The 14,013-nt window shown below is 34.6% G+C and overlaps 1 protein-coding gene across 2 annotated transcripts in view; it reads right to left on the bottom strand.

Moving 5' to 3' along the window:
• Positions 1-11,426: 11,426 nt before the first annotated feature.
• The window catches only part of DST (dystonin), a 591,073-nt gene continuing 588,486 nt past the window's right edge, over positions 11,427-14,013 (bottom strand). For both annotated transcript variants that reach the window (XM_051997184.1, XM_051997185.1), the window contains one exon: positions 11,427-13,655. In XM_051997184.1, the coding sequence (XP_051853144.1) occupies positions 13,393-13,655 (263 nt within the window). In that variant the 3' untranslated portion in view covers positions 11,427-13,392. The remainder of the gene's footprint in view (positions 13,656-14,013) is intronic.

The following is a 14,013-nucleotide window of genomic DNA, read 5'->3' on the forward strand; positions in this document are numbered from 1 at the left end:
TTCAACCCATTTATTACTTATTAAATATTGAAAATATTAGCAGAACTTCAAGTGCAGAAGATTTATTTCCTCATTGGAAAAAACATTGCTGTAAAGCATGATAAGGATTAATAGTTATTTGCTTTTGAGAATTTATTATAGTCACTTTTAACTTCTTGGTTTGCCTGTTAAATGTTTAATCATTGAAACCTTTGTAACTTTTGCAAGCAAGTCTCACTGTATAGGCTTTGACTCTCCAACATCACCCCCATCTAAAATAACTATAGCTCCTTCAAGGTCATTCTCAGGATAATTATAAGAACCTTCCCTTCACTGGGCAGGCTGCCTACCCAGAAATAACAGTCACTTCTCAAGATTGCTGAAGGCCTGCCAAGGCCAAGCTGCCCAAAATACCAGTCTTGAGTTTGGAAAGACCATCCATGAGCTTAACCACACGTACTCTGACCAATCAATGACCTGCAATCCTTCAAGGATAGATCAAAAGTGAAACTTTACTGATAAACTATGTCAGAAAAGACTTTGTCCTATAAATGCCCAAGAAAATCTTTCCTCCCCAAATATAGGAATTTATAATAGGTACATGGAGGCAAGTAAACTCATCACAGCATGGGCAGTCATTCTGGAATTATTAGGTCTCTACTAGCTCTTTTATATCCTTAAATAAACCCTACTTGCATTTTTAAGTTTTAAGTCGGGTCTGCTTTAATTTTAGTGATACATTGATGTTTCTCCTATAATCATGCCTTTAGAGAAGATTTGCTATTACAGAGATCACTGGGATTGAGTGGGAATGCTTGATCACTCCCCCAACTTCTGTCCCTTAATCTTAGGACAAGGTTGTTGAATAGTTCCAATAACATGTAAAAGCACTTGCAAACCTTAAAGCAATACATAATCACCAGTTGTTAATATAACCCCTTATGAACTCAAAAATTTTGGGTTAAAATATTATAGATTATTATAAAAATCATGTTTTTTTTTAATTAAAAGATACCTCCAGAGGTCAACTAATATATAACTCCTCCCTGAATCATAATTTTTTTTCTATAATTCTGATAAAGGTGCCACCCTATTTGAAGACCATGGACTGAATAAACACAAATAAGAAATTACAGGAGTCTCTATCATCCTTCCCAATCTCTTAAGACAATTTTGACATTTTATATAAAGCAACATGCTAAATACTGAGCGTTGGATATAAAGAGACATTAACTCAAATTCCTTCTCTGTAATTTACTACCCATGTCTCTACTTCTCTGGACTTCAGATTATTTATTTGTAAAATGATGAAACTGGACTAGAGGACCTCTACTATCTCTTCTAGCTCTGAATCTATGATCCTATAAAAGTAGCCTTAAAATAAAGCAAATATAAACTATATTTATATGCACATATAAGGTAGTTTTAAAATGTTTTTGTGACTCTGCAATTATTCTAAATTCTAAATAATGATCATTAATGTGTTTTGCTGAATGAATCAATATAGAAAGTCTTTCTAGACCCTTCCCAGTAATCTGCTCCACTTGTTCCCTTTCCTCCCAAGATGTCTAGCATCTGGGGTGAAATTAAAAAGATTGCTTACCCAGAGTGGGAATGGAAGAGGTGATTTTATGCAGTAGTAGTATAAATTTCAGTAAATTGAGAAAAAGTAGTAGAACAAGAGAAAAGTGATAGTCTGCCCAGAGTCTTGTCCTCCAGAAATTCTCCTGAACTATGAGACTGAAAGGATTCTTCCCACTGGAGCAGTTAAAAAGCTGCTTTTTTCTCTTTCCTTATTGCCTAATAAAGTTAGAAGTCCCATGAGGCTGCAACACTGATTTTCCAGTAATAATAATAATAATAATAATATTTACATAGTGTTTGTTCTGTTCAGTTTTTAAAATATCTCATTTGAACATCACAATAATCCTTGGAGATATGGTGCTATTATTATCTTCATTTAACAACTGAAGAAACTGAGGCAACAGAAATTGTGATCTGCCCATAATTACACAGCTAATCTAAGGCCTGATTTTTAGCCAAGATCTTCCTAATAGAGCTCAGTGTTCTAAGTACTGTGCCATCAATCCAAATACTTCCAAAGCAATTATGATCATCTACTACATAACCAATTCCCTATTATTTTTGTTAAGTATCTTGAAAAATAGATATCTTTGGATCCTGATCTCCCATTACCGGGAGGTAAGAGGGTACACATAGGTACATTATTAAACAGTTTAACTTTGAGCTTTCTCTTCCTATGTGCTTAAGAAAGAAGCTAGAAATGAATTTTAGCCTCTAAAAGGCTAAAATTGTTGCCCTTGGGTTTAAAGCTCAAAAATGTTTGGAATGTCATATTTTATTATACAAGTTTTTGGATTTTGCCACATTTTGACTAAGTTACTTCAACCATGACTTTAAGATGAGTGACTGACACTGCATATGGAAGGAATGGGAATCTTTAGTAGGTAAGGATAAGGCCATAATACTTCAGGAAAAAAAGGACTCCTGAACAAAAGAACTCAAGTTATCAGAAGCAAGGATCTGAGTGCTGAGTAATTGATATGCTTTTGTTTTATGGTTCAGGATGCTGCCAGGATCAGCCTATTACAAACAAATCAACCATCAGGGAAAACATGATAGGGGATCACTGAATTGATCCCAGTGGAGCCATGGAATTCTGTTGCTATCTAACTGCTCCAATAGAAAGTCAGAAAAATGTAATGTTTTCAGTACCATGAGAGTTAGAATGAACCTTAGAGGTCATATATTAGCCCAATCTTATTATTCTAACAAATGAGAAAACTTGAGACCCCCCTCCTCCCCTCCAAGGTCATATAGGCAGCAAGTGATAAAGCTCAGTTCCTATGATTTCAAGTTTTGCCTTTTTCATTATATCAAACTTGCACATGAAATAATGACCTTTTTTCCTTCCACATTTTATTCCAATTGTAAATGATGTTTTCAGACAATAAACAAAATTAATAAAATTGTGCTGACAGCAGAATAGTCAAAAATTCTATTCAAACTATGGATTCAGAAAATAAGTCATTTTTGTTACTAAAGCAGCAGCAAGATTGTTTGGCAGCAACTTGGTTGTTGAAGCAATTCCATTTGAGGTTTTTGTCAGTCCAAGAGAAATGAATCCCTTCTTTGTGTTGAGAAAGGAAGAAGGGAGGGAAAGGGGGAAAAAGATGGAGAGAATGAAAGATGAACTTTTTTTTCATTCTTTTGATATTTTTGAGCTTTTGGTCCTTCTGACAAATTATATTTTTCCTAGCTCTATAAAGTAATCTTTTGGTAGATTGATTCATATAGCACAGAACAAGTAATTTAATGTAAGTAGTAATGCTTATTATATTTACTTGGTTTACTCATAAGCAATATTTTTCCAGTTATTTAATGTCTTTATGTGAAGAGTGTTTGTAAAAATAATGATATAATTCTTTTCTCTTGGAATGTAGACTTCTAAGGATTGTGTAGAAAGGCATGCTTTTTGTACTTCTTTATCAATTAGATGAGCTAATAGTTTACAAAAATTAGCAAGATTTTGATTTTTTTTAACTAGGTCTCAGTTAATATACAATTTTTTAGGTTTTCATCTTTTTCATCCAATTGTTAATTTTTTAAAATTTGTTTTGGGGGTATTTTATTTTATTTTCTAATTTTCTTTAATCACATACTTCATTGATTTTTTTATGTTCTGTAAATGTGACTTTTCAAAAATGTTTCTTTTATAGATAGCTTTAAATTCATTCTAAAAGTTTTAGCATATTGGCTGTTATTATTCTCTAAGAATCATTTATTGTTTCACTGATTTGTTTTTTGACCCACTTAATCAGTTGCGACTTAGTCCTCCAATTACATCAAAACTTTTTGTTCTAATTTTTTTTTAGTGATTACTATGTTCATTACATTATTATCTATAAAAGATGTGAATTAATTTCTTTTTTTATGTTTGTGACTCTTTTGTGTCCTAACAACATTATCTGTTTTTTGAAACAAAATTTATTCAATATACACAGGTGTAATGGACCAGAATTCTGGAGAAATTCTTACACAAGGTGTTAACTTAGTGGAATTGATAAGATAAAGGTTATCTAGTTTAGCATAGTGATTAATAGTTCTCTAGTTCAATACATGTACTTAGTACTTAATATAGTTCTACAAGATTCACACCTATGATGATGTAATTATAATAAAGTATATAAGCTGGGACAAACTCAGCCAAGACATTCATTCCATCCCCCACCAACCCTGGGGGACTGGAACAGACTTGGGGAAGGCAAAGGACTGAAGGCTGGAGCACAAGCTCTCAGATAGAGACCTTTGTGGTGGTCCTCCTGCCTCTTCCACAGAAACCAAGACACATTCCAAAGGACCTCCAGAAAGCTAGCTGAGCCCCAGGCAAGGAGACAAGACTTTGAAGGAAATGATAAAAGAATTTGGACTTTATCTCTGGCTATTCTTGTGGTGATTACTCTGCTGAAATGAAGGCTGATACAAAGACCTCCAGAAAACCAATCAGAACACTACACACAGGTAGTAAGCCTCAGAGGAAAATTTGAATCTGTATTCATTTGTTTCCAAGGCAGTACTCTTTCCAAAGTTATGGTTATTATGCCTGCAAGCCAATAGGATCTTTCCCAGCTCCTTCTACCTACCATTGCTAGAAAAATGAAATTTTAAGAAATCATGTATTACCTGCCTATCCTTTTTTTTTCCTGCTCAACTGTTCAATCTAGCTTTGAAGCTCCTAAAATGTGAGCCCATTATCCAAACACTTTCCATAATCCCCATAGGAGGGATTAAGCTACTTCTTTAAACCTATAAATTCAGAAAAAAGAAAGTGTTTGCAACTCTCAACGCATATTTTTTTCCTCTTTTTTTCTGTTTTCTTTTGTAACATATAGCAAATTGCTTATCTTCTCAAAAGGGAGAAGAGGAAGAGAATTTGGAACTCAAAAATTCATTTTAAATGAATGCTTAAAATAATAAGTTTTTACATGTCATTTGAGAAACCATAAAAAATAAATTTTATATTTACCTTAGTGCCTAATACAATGCTCTACACATAGTGGATGATTAATGTTTTTTCCTTATTTTGAATCAAGCCCATGCTATATTCTTTTTTAAAGAATGCTTTCATTTTATTTTTCTCAATTATAAGTAAAAATAATTAACATCCTTTTAAAATAACGAATTCCAAATTCCCTACCTCCTCTCAAGAAGGCAAAGCACTTGGTATAGATTATGTGTATGCAGTTATGTAAAACATATTTCCTAATTAGCAATGTTGCAAAAAGAAAACAGACAAAAATAAGGAAAAGTCTTAAAAGGGTGCTATGATCTGAATTCAGATTCTTTCTATGAAGGTAAAAACATTTTTCATCACAAGTCCTTTGGAATTGTCTTGGATCACTGTTTTGCTGAGAATAGCTCATTCATAGTTTGTCATCTTACAGTATTGCCCTTTTTATATTATATATTCCCCAGTGACATGTTGTAGTTCTTAACATCATAGAGGAGATTTTACAATAATGTGGGGGGGGGGGTCACAAAATTAATTATCAGCAAAAGTTTGATTTGTATACTTATTTTATATACCTATGTACTGAAAAGTCACATAAAAATTCCTTGGGTGAAAAGGGGTCATGAGGGGAAAAAGTTTAAGATTGTAAAAATTTTAAGGCATATACCACAATTTGTTCAGCCATTCCCCAATTGGCATTCCTACAATTTCTTTTGTCATCACAAAATTTTTTATACATATTGGATATTTTTTTTCTTTTATCTTTTTAGAATACCACCCTACTAGTGAGTTAAAAGGTATGAAGTTTTAGAGTGCTTTGGGCATAGTTTTTTTAACCCCATATCTCTATTAAGTAATAGCCTAGAATAGTTTTTATTACCATAGATAACTGATTTCTTCTTCTTAAAACTGTTTATATCCTTTGACCATTTATCAATTGGTGAATGACTTGTACAACTTATAAATTGGACTCATCTATATTTTTTAGAAATGAGGCTTTTATCAGAGAAATTTGCTGTAAAAATTTCTTTTTCAGTTTCTTGTTTCCCTTCTAATAATCCTAATTGCATTGACTTTGTGTAAAACCATTTTAATTTAACAATCAAAATTATCCATTTTTCATCACATGACAGTATCTCAATTGACCATAAATTCTTCCCTTATCCACAGATTTGACAGGCATAGTACATGGCATACTACTTTGATTTGCTTTATTACCACCCTTTATTTCCAAATATGTGTACTCATTTTGACCATATCTGGTATATTGTGAAGAATATTCTATAAATGATTTCTGTCCAACTGTTACTACTTTTCCTGGTAATTTTTGTCAAATAGTGAACTCTTTTTTCCAAAGGTTTGGGTCTTTGCATTTATCAAACACTAGATTACTATGTGTTGTGAGCTTTTTCTTCTCAAAACGCAGCCAGGTGATAAAAGTTCAGATCTTTTATTATCTCCAATATAGCCCAGTTAGCTTAGAGGCCTATCTCTCTGCTTGGTTCCAAGAGCTCTTGCTGCTTTGTCCTTTGCTTCTGCCTCTGCTTTCTTCAGCCTCCAGCCAGCTCCATTCTTCATGTCATTCCGGTGAAATCTCGACTTGTAGCTTCTTCCCTCTGAAGAACTTCTTTGACTGGCCCATTGAAGCTCTATTTATGCTAGTGCTCTCTGGCCCAAAGAGCTTCAAGGGAGGTGTGAACTCATTGAACTCCAATGAGTAAAGGTGTGAACACAAGTCTTGTATTAATTAGTTCTACTTAGTACCTTGTTTCAGGTTCTGCCCAAAACATCTTCTTGTAAGATTAGATCAACTCTAATTAGTTAGCAGTTAGTAAGGATTCCAACATCTCCCCCTTTCTTTTGTTAGATGAAAACACCAAAGGAAATAGGAAATCTAATCAGATTAGTGGGTTTCTGAAGGGGTACACATAAATCCATCAATATGGGCCAGAACTTTGTAACAGATATACATGGTATACATAAATCCATCAATATGGGAGGCATTATACATAATTTACATAAGTACATAGCAATATAACACAGGCTAGTAGTAATGTAACAACATGAATCAACCTGAAGATTTACACATGTCCATAAGTCCTAGAAATAGTCCATAAGCAATCCCTTGTCCATTAGTTCATGTGCCAGGAATCTAATAATTCTTGTAAGCTCTGAAGTACTGCAAAAGGTCTCATCAACAATTTTTCATCTCAGGGAACCCATGATTCTTGCTGGTTTTTCAAGAACTAAAACAGTTTCATCTTGTGTTAGGAAATCCAATGATTCCTGAAGATTTTAAAAGTCTTTTTAACAGTCTCCTTGTCAGCCATTTGATTCTTTCTCCATCTGTGGAAATATAAGCAGATCCTCTTCCCCAAGCGGTTAACCTAATTCCCTTCTATTTACCAAATTTGGGATTTGGTAATCCTCATTACCTCATCATCTGGTAATTACATTGGAGTTGTTTGCATTGGATATTGTCTTGTTGTCTTAAAAGGCCTGTATTCTTCCCAACTGTAATCCTGATTGCTTTTCTGTTGGTTGATGACATCAGAGTTCTGAATTTCTAAAGTCTCTCTGGGTGTAACCTCAGCTGCTATCATGCCCCACCTGTCCTTTGATTGATACTTTGGAGCTGGGCCTTACCTCTCCTTCCTCTGGGTCAATATACATTTAGAGGCCCAGTGAAAGCCTCGGTTACATTTTGGACATGGGATTTTGGGTTTTCTCTCACCCTGTCTTTTCATTCTATCTCCATTTCTACATTGGGCTCTTAGATGTCCAACTTTTCCACACTGAAAACATCGACGAGTTTCTCTATAATTCTTTTGCCAAGAAGGACCTTGTCTTTCCATGTTCATCATAGTTTGGGCATAATAAGCATTTATGTCCACTGTGGCACAGCGTCTTATGATCTCTTCTAAAGGAGCATTTTTGTCTAGCCCCCATATAATTCTTTTGCAAACCTCATTGGCATTTTCCTTAGCCAAATGTCTAGTCATTATTTCTGTTGCTGCATTATTTCCAATGGTTCTTATTACAGCTGTTTGTAAATGTCCCACAAAATCTGCAAAAGGTTCATTGGGACCTTGCTCTATTTTTATGAAAGCATTATTTCCATCTTTCTGTCCAGGGAGAGAATTCCAAGCTTTTATTGCAGCCTTAGAAATTTGCTCATATACTGTTATGGGATAATAAATCTGTTCTGAACTCTCTGCATACTGACCTTGACCAGCTAGTTGGTCAAAAGTGATTTGTCCTGTTTGCCTATTGTGTTGGGCTTGAATCCTACATAATTCATGAAACTCTGAAAACCACAATAAATTTTGTCCCGGTTCAAGACATGTTTTAGCGATGGATTTCCAGTCATTCGGGGTTAAGATTTCATAAGACAAATTATCCAGTAACATCTTCACATAAGATGATGTAGCCCCATAAAGAGCGCAACCCTTTTTCAAATCTTTAATTTTTCCCAAATTAAAAGGAGTGTATTTTCTCTCTTTTTGACCTGAGGAGTTGAGCTCTTCAATCACAGGATATGCATTTATAAAATCAGATATATCTTCTCCTTCATTTTTTGCTTTAATTAATGCTTTTTCTAATCTTGTCAAATTCTGCTTTAGAGGAGAAGCTGACTGTGTTTCTGTCTCTCTCTCTCCCCTTGTTCCACCCATGAAGGGTTAATTGCGGGGGGAGGGTCATGAGATGTGGAATCACCTAATTCCTCCTGTTGTGAAGTATCACACTCAGAATTGTAATTAACTCCATTCTCATCTGATTCCTCCTCCTTTTCACCTAGTAAAGTTGGCACTTCTTCCTCCTGTACTTTCCTTTTCATCATTCTATCACTTAAATAACTTCTTATAGCCAATTGTATTAAATTATATGTATTAATTATGTCTTTGGAAATTGAGTCAGATCCATTTCTATTATAAAAAAGATCCTCTCTTTCTAATGTCCACTGCATTGAGTTTGAATTAGATCTGTAGCATTCACCCAGTTTTTCTCCGATTAATTTCCATTCATCTAAATCTAATTCCTTATCTGTAGAGAACCAAGGACATATGTATTTAACAATTTCTAAAAGTTCAGTGATCTGCTCCAAAATTATAATTAAACCTTGGCTTTCCATAATTTTGACAATGCTCTCTAAACATTTTCCTTGAACAGAAACAGGCTGTTTTCTAAATATCTGTCCCATCTTAGCTGAAATTCTACTTTAACTCTTCTAACAAAATTTCTTTGTTGCACTCACCCTAATTTCTGGATTGAAGAATCTTTTCCACTGGATCAGGATCAGAGGCTTTTCCACTTGAATCAGGATCGTAGCTTTTCCACTGAAAACCACTGAGGGGTCTGTCAGCCCCACGTTCAGGGCGCCAAAATGTTGTGATCTAGTTCAGATGGATCTGAATCGGTCCCTGTTCAGGCGCCAAAATGTTGTGATCTTTTTCTTCTCAAAACGCAGCCAGGTGATAAAAGTTCAGATCTTTTATTATCTCCAATATAGCCCAGTTAGCTTAGAGGCCTATCTCTCTGCTTGGTTCTAAGAGCTCTTGCTGCTTTGTCCTTTGCTTCTGCCTCTGCTTTCTTCAGCTTCCAGCCAGCTCCATTCTTCATGTCATTCCGGTGAAATCTCGACTTGTAGCTTCTTCCCTCTGAAGAACTTCTTTGACTGGCCCATTGAAGCTCTATTTATGCTAGTGCTCTCTGGCCCAAAGAGCTTCAAGGGAGGTGTGAACTCATTGAACTCCAATGAGTAAAGGTGTGAACACAAGCCTTGTATTAATTAGTTCTACTTAGTACCTTGTTTCAGGTTCTGCCCAAAACATCTTCTTGTAAGATTAGATCAACTCTAATTAGTTAGCAGTTAGTAAGGATTCCAACAACTATGGTCATTTACCACTGGGTATTATGTTACTCATCTATCCCATTGATCTACCACTCTTTTTCTCAGCCAGTAATCTGAATGTTTTGATAATTACTGCTTTGCAAAAACAAAGATGGCTGTTTTTGATTAAGAATAATAAGGCTTCTTGGGGCAGCTAGATGGCACAGTGTAATAGAGTACAAGCCCTGAATTCAGGAGGACCTGAGTTCAAATCTGGTCTCAGACACTTAACACTTCCTAGCTATGTGGCCCTGTGAGACAAGCAAATGACTTGCCTCAGCAAAAAAAAAAAAAGGGGGGGGTGAAGAAGAATAATAAGGCTTCTTTCAACAATTCATTTGCCTTAAAGGAATCTATCTTCCAAACATCCACTGATGTGAAACTAATTTCCTTCAAGATTTAAGAGCCACTTTCTACCTAATAACAGCTAACATTTACATAATGCTTTTAGATTTAAATCAATGATCTTTACATATATAAGAAGTCTTTCCCAACACCCCTCTAATTTCTAGTGCCTTCTGCCCCTACCACACACACACACACACACTCTCTATCTTTTTACTGGCACAATTACCATTTATTGTACAAATAAATAGTTATCCCTTTCACACTGCAGTGGATAGGAACATGGCAGCCCCACAATCTGGAAAATCCATGTAAAATTTTTTGGCCTTCTCTTATACCAGAAAAGAAGTTTGAATTATTATGGTATTAAAATATAAAATATATTGAAATTGCATAATGCTATATATGTATCTTATGCATTTCTGAGTTTCTAAATTTTTTCTATGTTATCTTTCACATGCCATCTGTGACTTCCACAAAACTCCCTCAAAATTCACATTTAATGTCTTATGCTGGTTCACACACACACACACACACACACACACACACACACGTTGTTTTTCTTGTTAGAAGATAAGCCTCCTGAAGACAGGGCATAATTTGCCTTTGCCTCAAGATTGGACATGGAATCTGGCACATAGTAAGTACTTAATAAATGATAGTTGATTCATTTTTGTTTTGGAAACTGACATTTTGTGCTTGGAAATAAATGAGGGAAAATGGACTCCTGTTGAACAAATAAAACAAACACAGTAGGAGGAACTGAGGTTTTTTGGCGTTTTGTTTTTGTTTTTGTTTTGTTTTTTTTTTTAGTAGAGTTCATGGGAATTAAAGCAGATCAAAATGTAGAACAAATCCAAATTTTAAAATATTAAACTTTTCTCCTTATTAGAAATAATCAGATAAGTTTTTATGACTAAGAGCATTTTGAATGAGTTTTATTTTTTTAAGTAGAGTTCTTGGGAGCTAAAGCAGATCAAAATGAGGGCAAAACCAAATTTTAAAAAATTAAACCTTTTTCTCATTAGAAGTAATTGAATAAACTTTTATGACTAGGAGCAGTTCCTCAAGACTTCCTTGGAACATTTTAAATCATAACTGCTCTTACTAAAATCAAACTTTAATATGAAAAATTATACATATATATGATCTTTAAAAGAGGAAGCATTCAAAACTGGGTGTGTAGAATACTATTTTATTAGTTCATTAATATTTGTTTTTGAAATATCTTTGCAGGCACATTTGCTATCCCCACAAAGGGACACTCCTTTAACACACTCCATTGGCCAATGGAGATTACATGATCACCATTATCCCACTGGGAAAAGTGAAAACAATTTCATGACTGAGATTTATCATATCAATAGAAGGTTCTCACCTGAGACATGCATCTTGTGAATAAATTATTTCCATTAAAAACAATAATAATTGCTTAACACTGTTATCACTTTAAGATTTGCAAAGCATTTTGCAAATGTTCTCACATTTGAGCCTTGCCAGAGACCCGTGAGGTAAGTACTATAGATATCACTGTCCCTATTTTTATAGGTGAGCCAACACAAGGATAAAAGGTGAGCCAACACAATCAGTGGTAGCATGTGAACTGAGGGCATATTGATTCCTAGTCCAATGCTCAGTTAACTACCACTCTGGTTGTTAAGCACTAATATCAATCAGGGAAACAAGGAAAAGTCTAAGTTTATCCTGCCAAATCCTATCCCTAAAGATGGGATAGGATAGAGAAGGCGTGTATGAGACTTTTTCCTATAATTTCAGTTTAGGACCTCTCTCAGAGCTAACCAAAAAAGGACTTTACCAATCTCATAGAATGTAATACCCTCATTTTACATAAAGATATGAAAACTGAGATACAGGGAAGAATAGCGACTTGTCCAAGATGACACAGATACTGAATGGGAAATGTAGTATTCATACCCAGTATTCTAACTCCAAAACTATAACTCTTATTAATAAAGCCAATATCTAACATAAAAAAGTTCCAAATAATCAGGTATGCCATGATGTGTACAAGTGAATATGTTTTATTAAATGCATACTAACATTTTCTGTATTTATGTGAATATACATAATAAATTAAAACGTATATATATTAAATATAGACATGATATCAGAATGTAATTATTTAAGGTGGGAAATTAAGACCAACCCATTTTTTAAGTCTCTTTTGGTCACTCCAAATTGTGATTACCCATAAAAATAATGTAGTACTGATTTTTCCCTGGGGAAAAAAATTAATTCCATAGCATTGTTGTTAAGGGACATGTTTTATTTCATAGTTTTCTGCAAGCAAAGTTGCTTTGATACAAAATGAGTTCAATGATACAGTGCTACCATCCAGTCAAGCAAAAGAAAACCTCACATTGAAATGAATGCACTTTGAATTGATATTCTTATAGGATAATAGTTCTAATATCCAGAAGGTCTCTGGCCTCATTTAAAGCAATGGCACAGAAATGCTGCAATTCAATGCTGTATTAAGAGTTTTAAAGAACTGGCAAGTACTTGAAGTTACTTCCAGAGAATTGAGTTCTTTTAACAAATTCTGTTTGAATAACAGTAATGTGAATGTGTTGTTTTGTATGGGATTTTTTTCGTGTGTGTATGTGTGTGTGTATTGGTTTTTTTTGGTATATGTATATGTGTACATGCTATTTTTTTTTTTGTTTCCCATCTTTTGCACTTCAGTTTAATAATTTCAAAATAGATTCTTTTTTTGGCTTTTGGCTTTTGATGGTTTTTTTGTTTAAAAAAAGAAAAAGATATGTCATGAGGTATCCCTAGCTGTTAGCTAATGATGCAGTGATGCGGCCCTTCTCAGTCAGGTCACAGACTTACCTGTACATACAGGAATTGAGTTTCACATGTAAGTTCTACACATTGCTGTGTACAAATGTTAGTCTTTGTTAAAAATTCTCTCTTCACATGTGATGTGGTATAACCCCCAAAATATCCAACAAAATAATTATACAGGTAAAAGAACAAGATAAATACACAAAATAAGGCCATCTGCAGAATTTAAAACTCACCTCTTGCAATATTTCACAATAATCTCTACATCTTATTTTACATCTTAAAAACTTAAATAGTAAATGCACAAGGAAGGCCCATAGCAGAACCAATCGCACTATCTTTTTGTGGACTTGTCCAGTTTGCTGGCAGGTGATTTCCTCTGGGGTGTGGGGATTCTGGAAGGCTTGGCTGGGCTTGGTCGAGAACCTGCTCGGGGAGTTGGTCTGGTGGTCTGAGGCACAGTCTCCATATCTGAGCACACAGACTGGATTTCAGAAATATCAAAGTCAGAGGCATCGCTACCTCGGCGACTACTTGACCTGCTACAAGCTTTGCTCCCAGCTCGGCTTCCAGGTCTACTAGGAGTTCTCTTGGTATCTGAGAGCAAAGAGGAAAAACATTAGTCCTTCGACACTGTCAGTTTTCTACACTAGAGATCTGACATATTTGATTTCCTTCCCATAATAGGGCCTAGGAGCTACTGGATTAATTCCATTCTACCTACCAAATAATATGTACTTACTAAAGTGCAAGGCACTGAGATTATACAGGGAGAAAAAAAGCTCTCATGGATTTTATATTCTATTGAGAAATAGTAATAATTGTTGACAATGACAATAATTCACTCAAATATCTGAGATCCTCTTCACTTGAAACAATGAGAATACAAATCTACCAAAGCCATCATTAGTTATCTTGGGGTGACAATTTAAAAAATAAAAGCAGGATACTCAGT

This window comes from Antechinus flavipes, chromosome 4 (assembly GCF_016432865.1).
Source record: "Antechinus flavipes isolate AdamAnt ecotype Samford, QLD, Australia chromosome 4, AdamAnt_v2, whole genome shotgun sequence".
Lineage (NCBI taxonomy): Eukaryota > Metazoa > Chordata > Mammalia > Dasyuromorphia > Dasyuridae > Antechinus > Antechinus flavipes.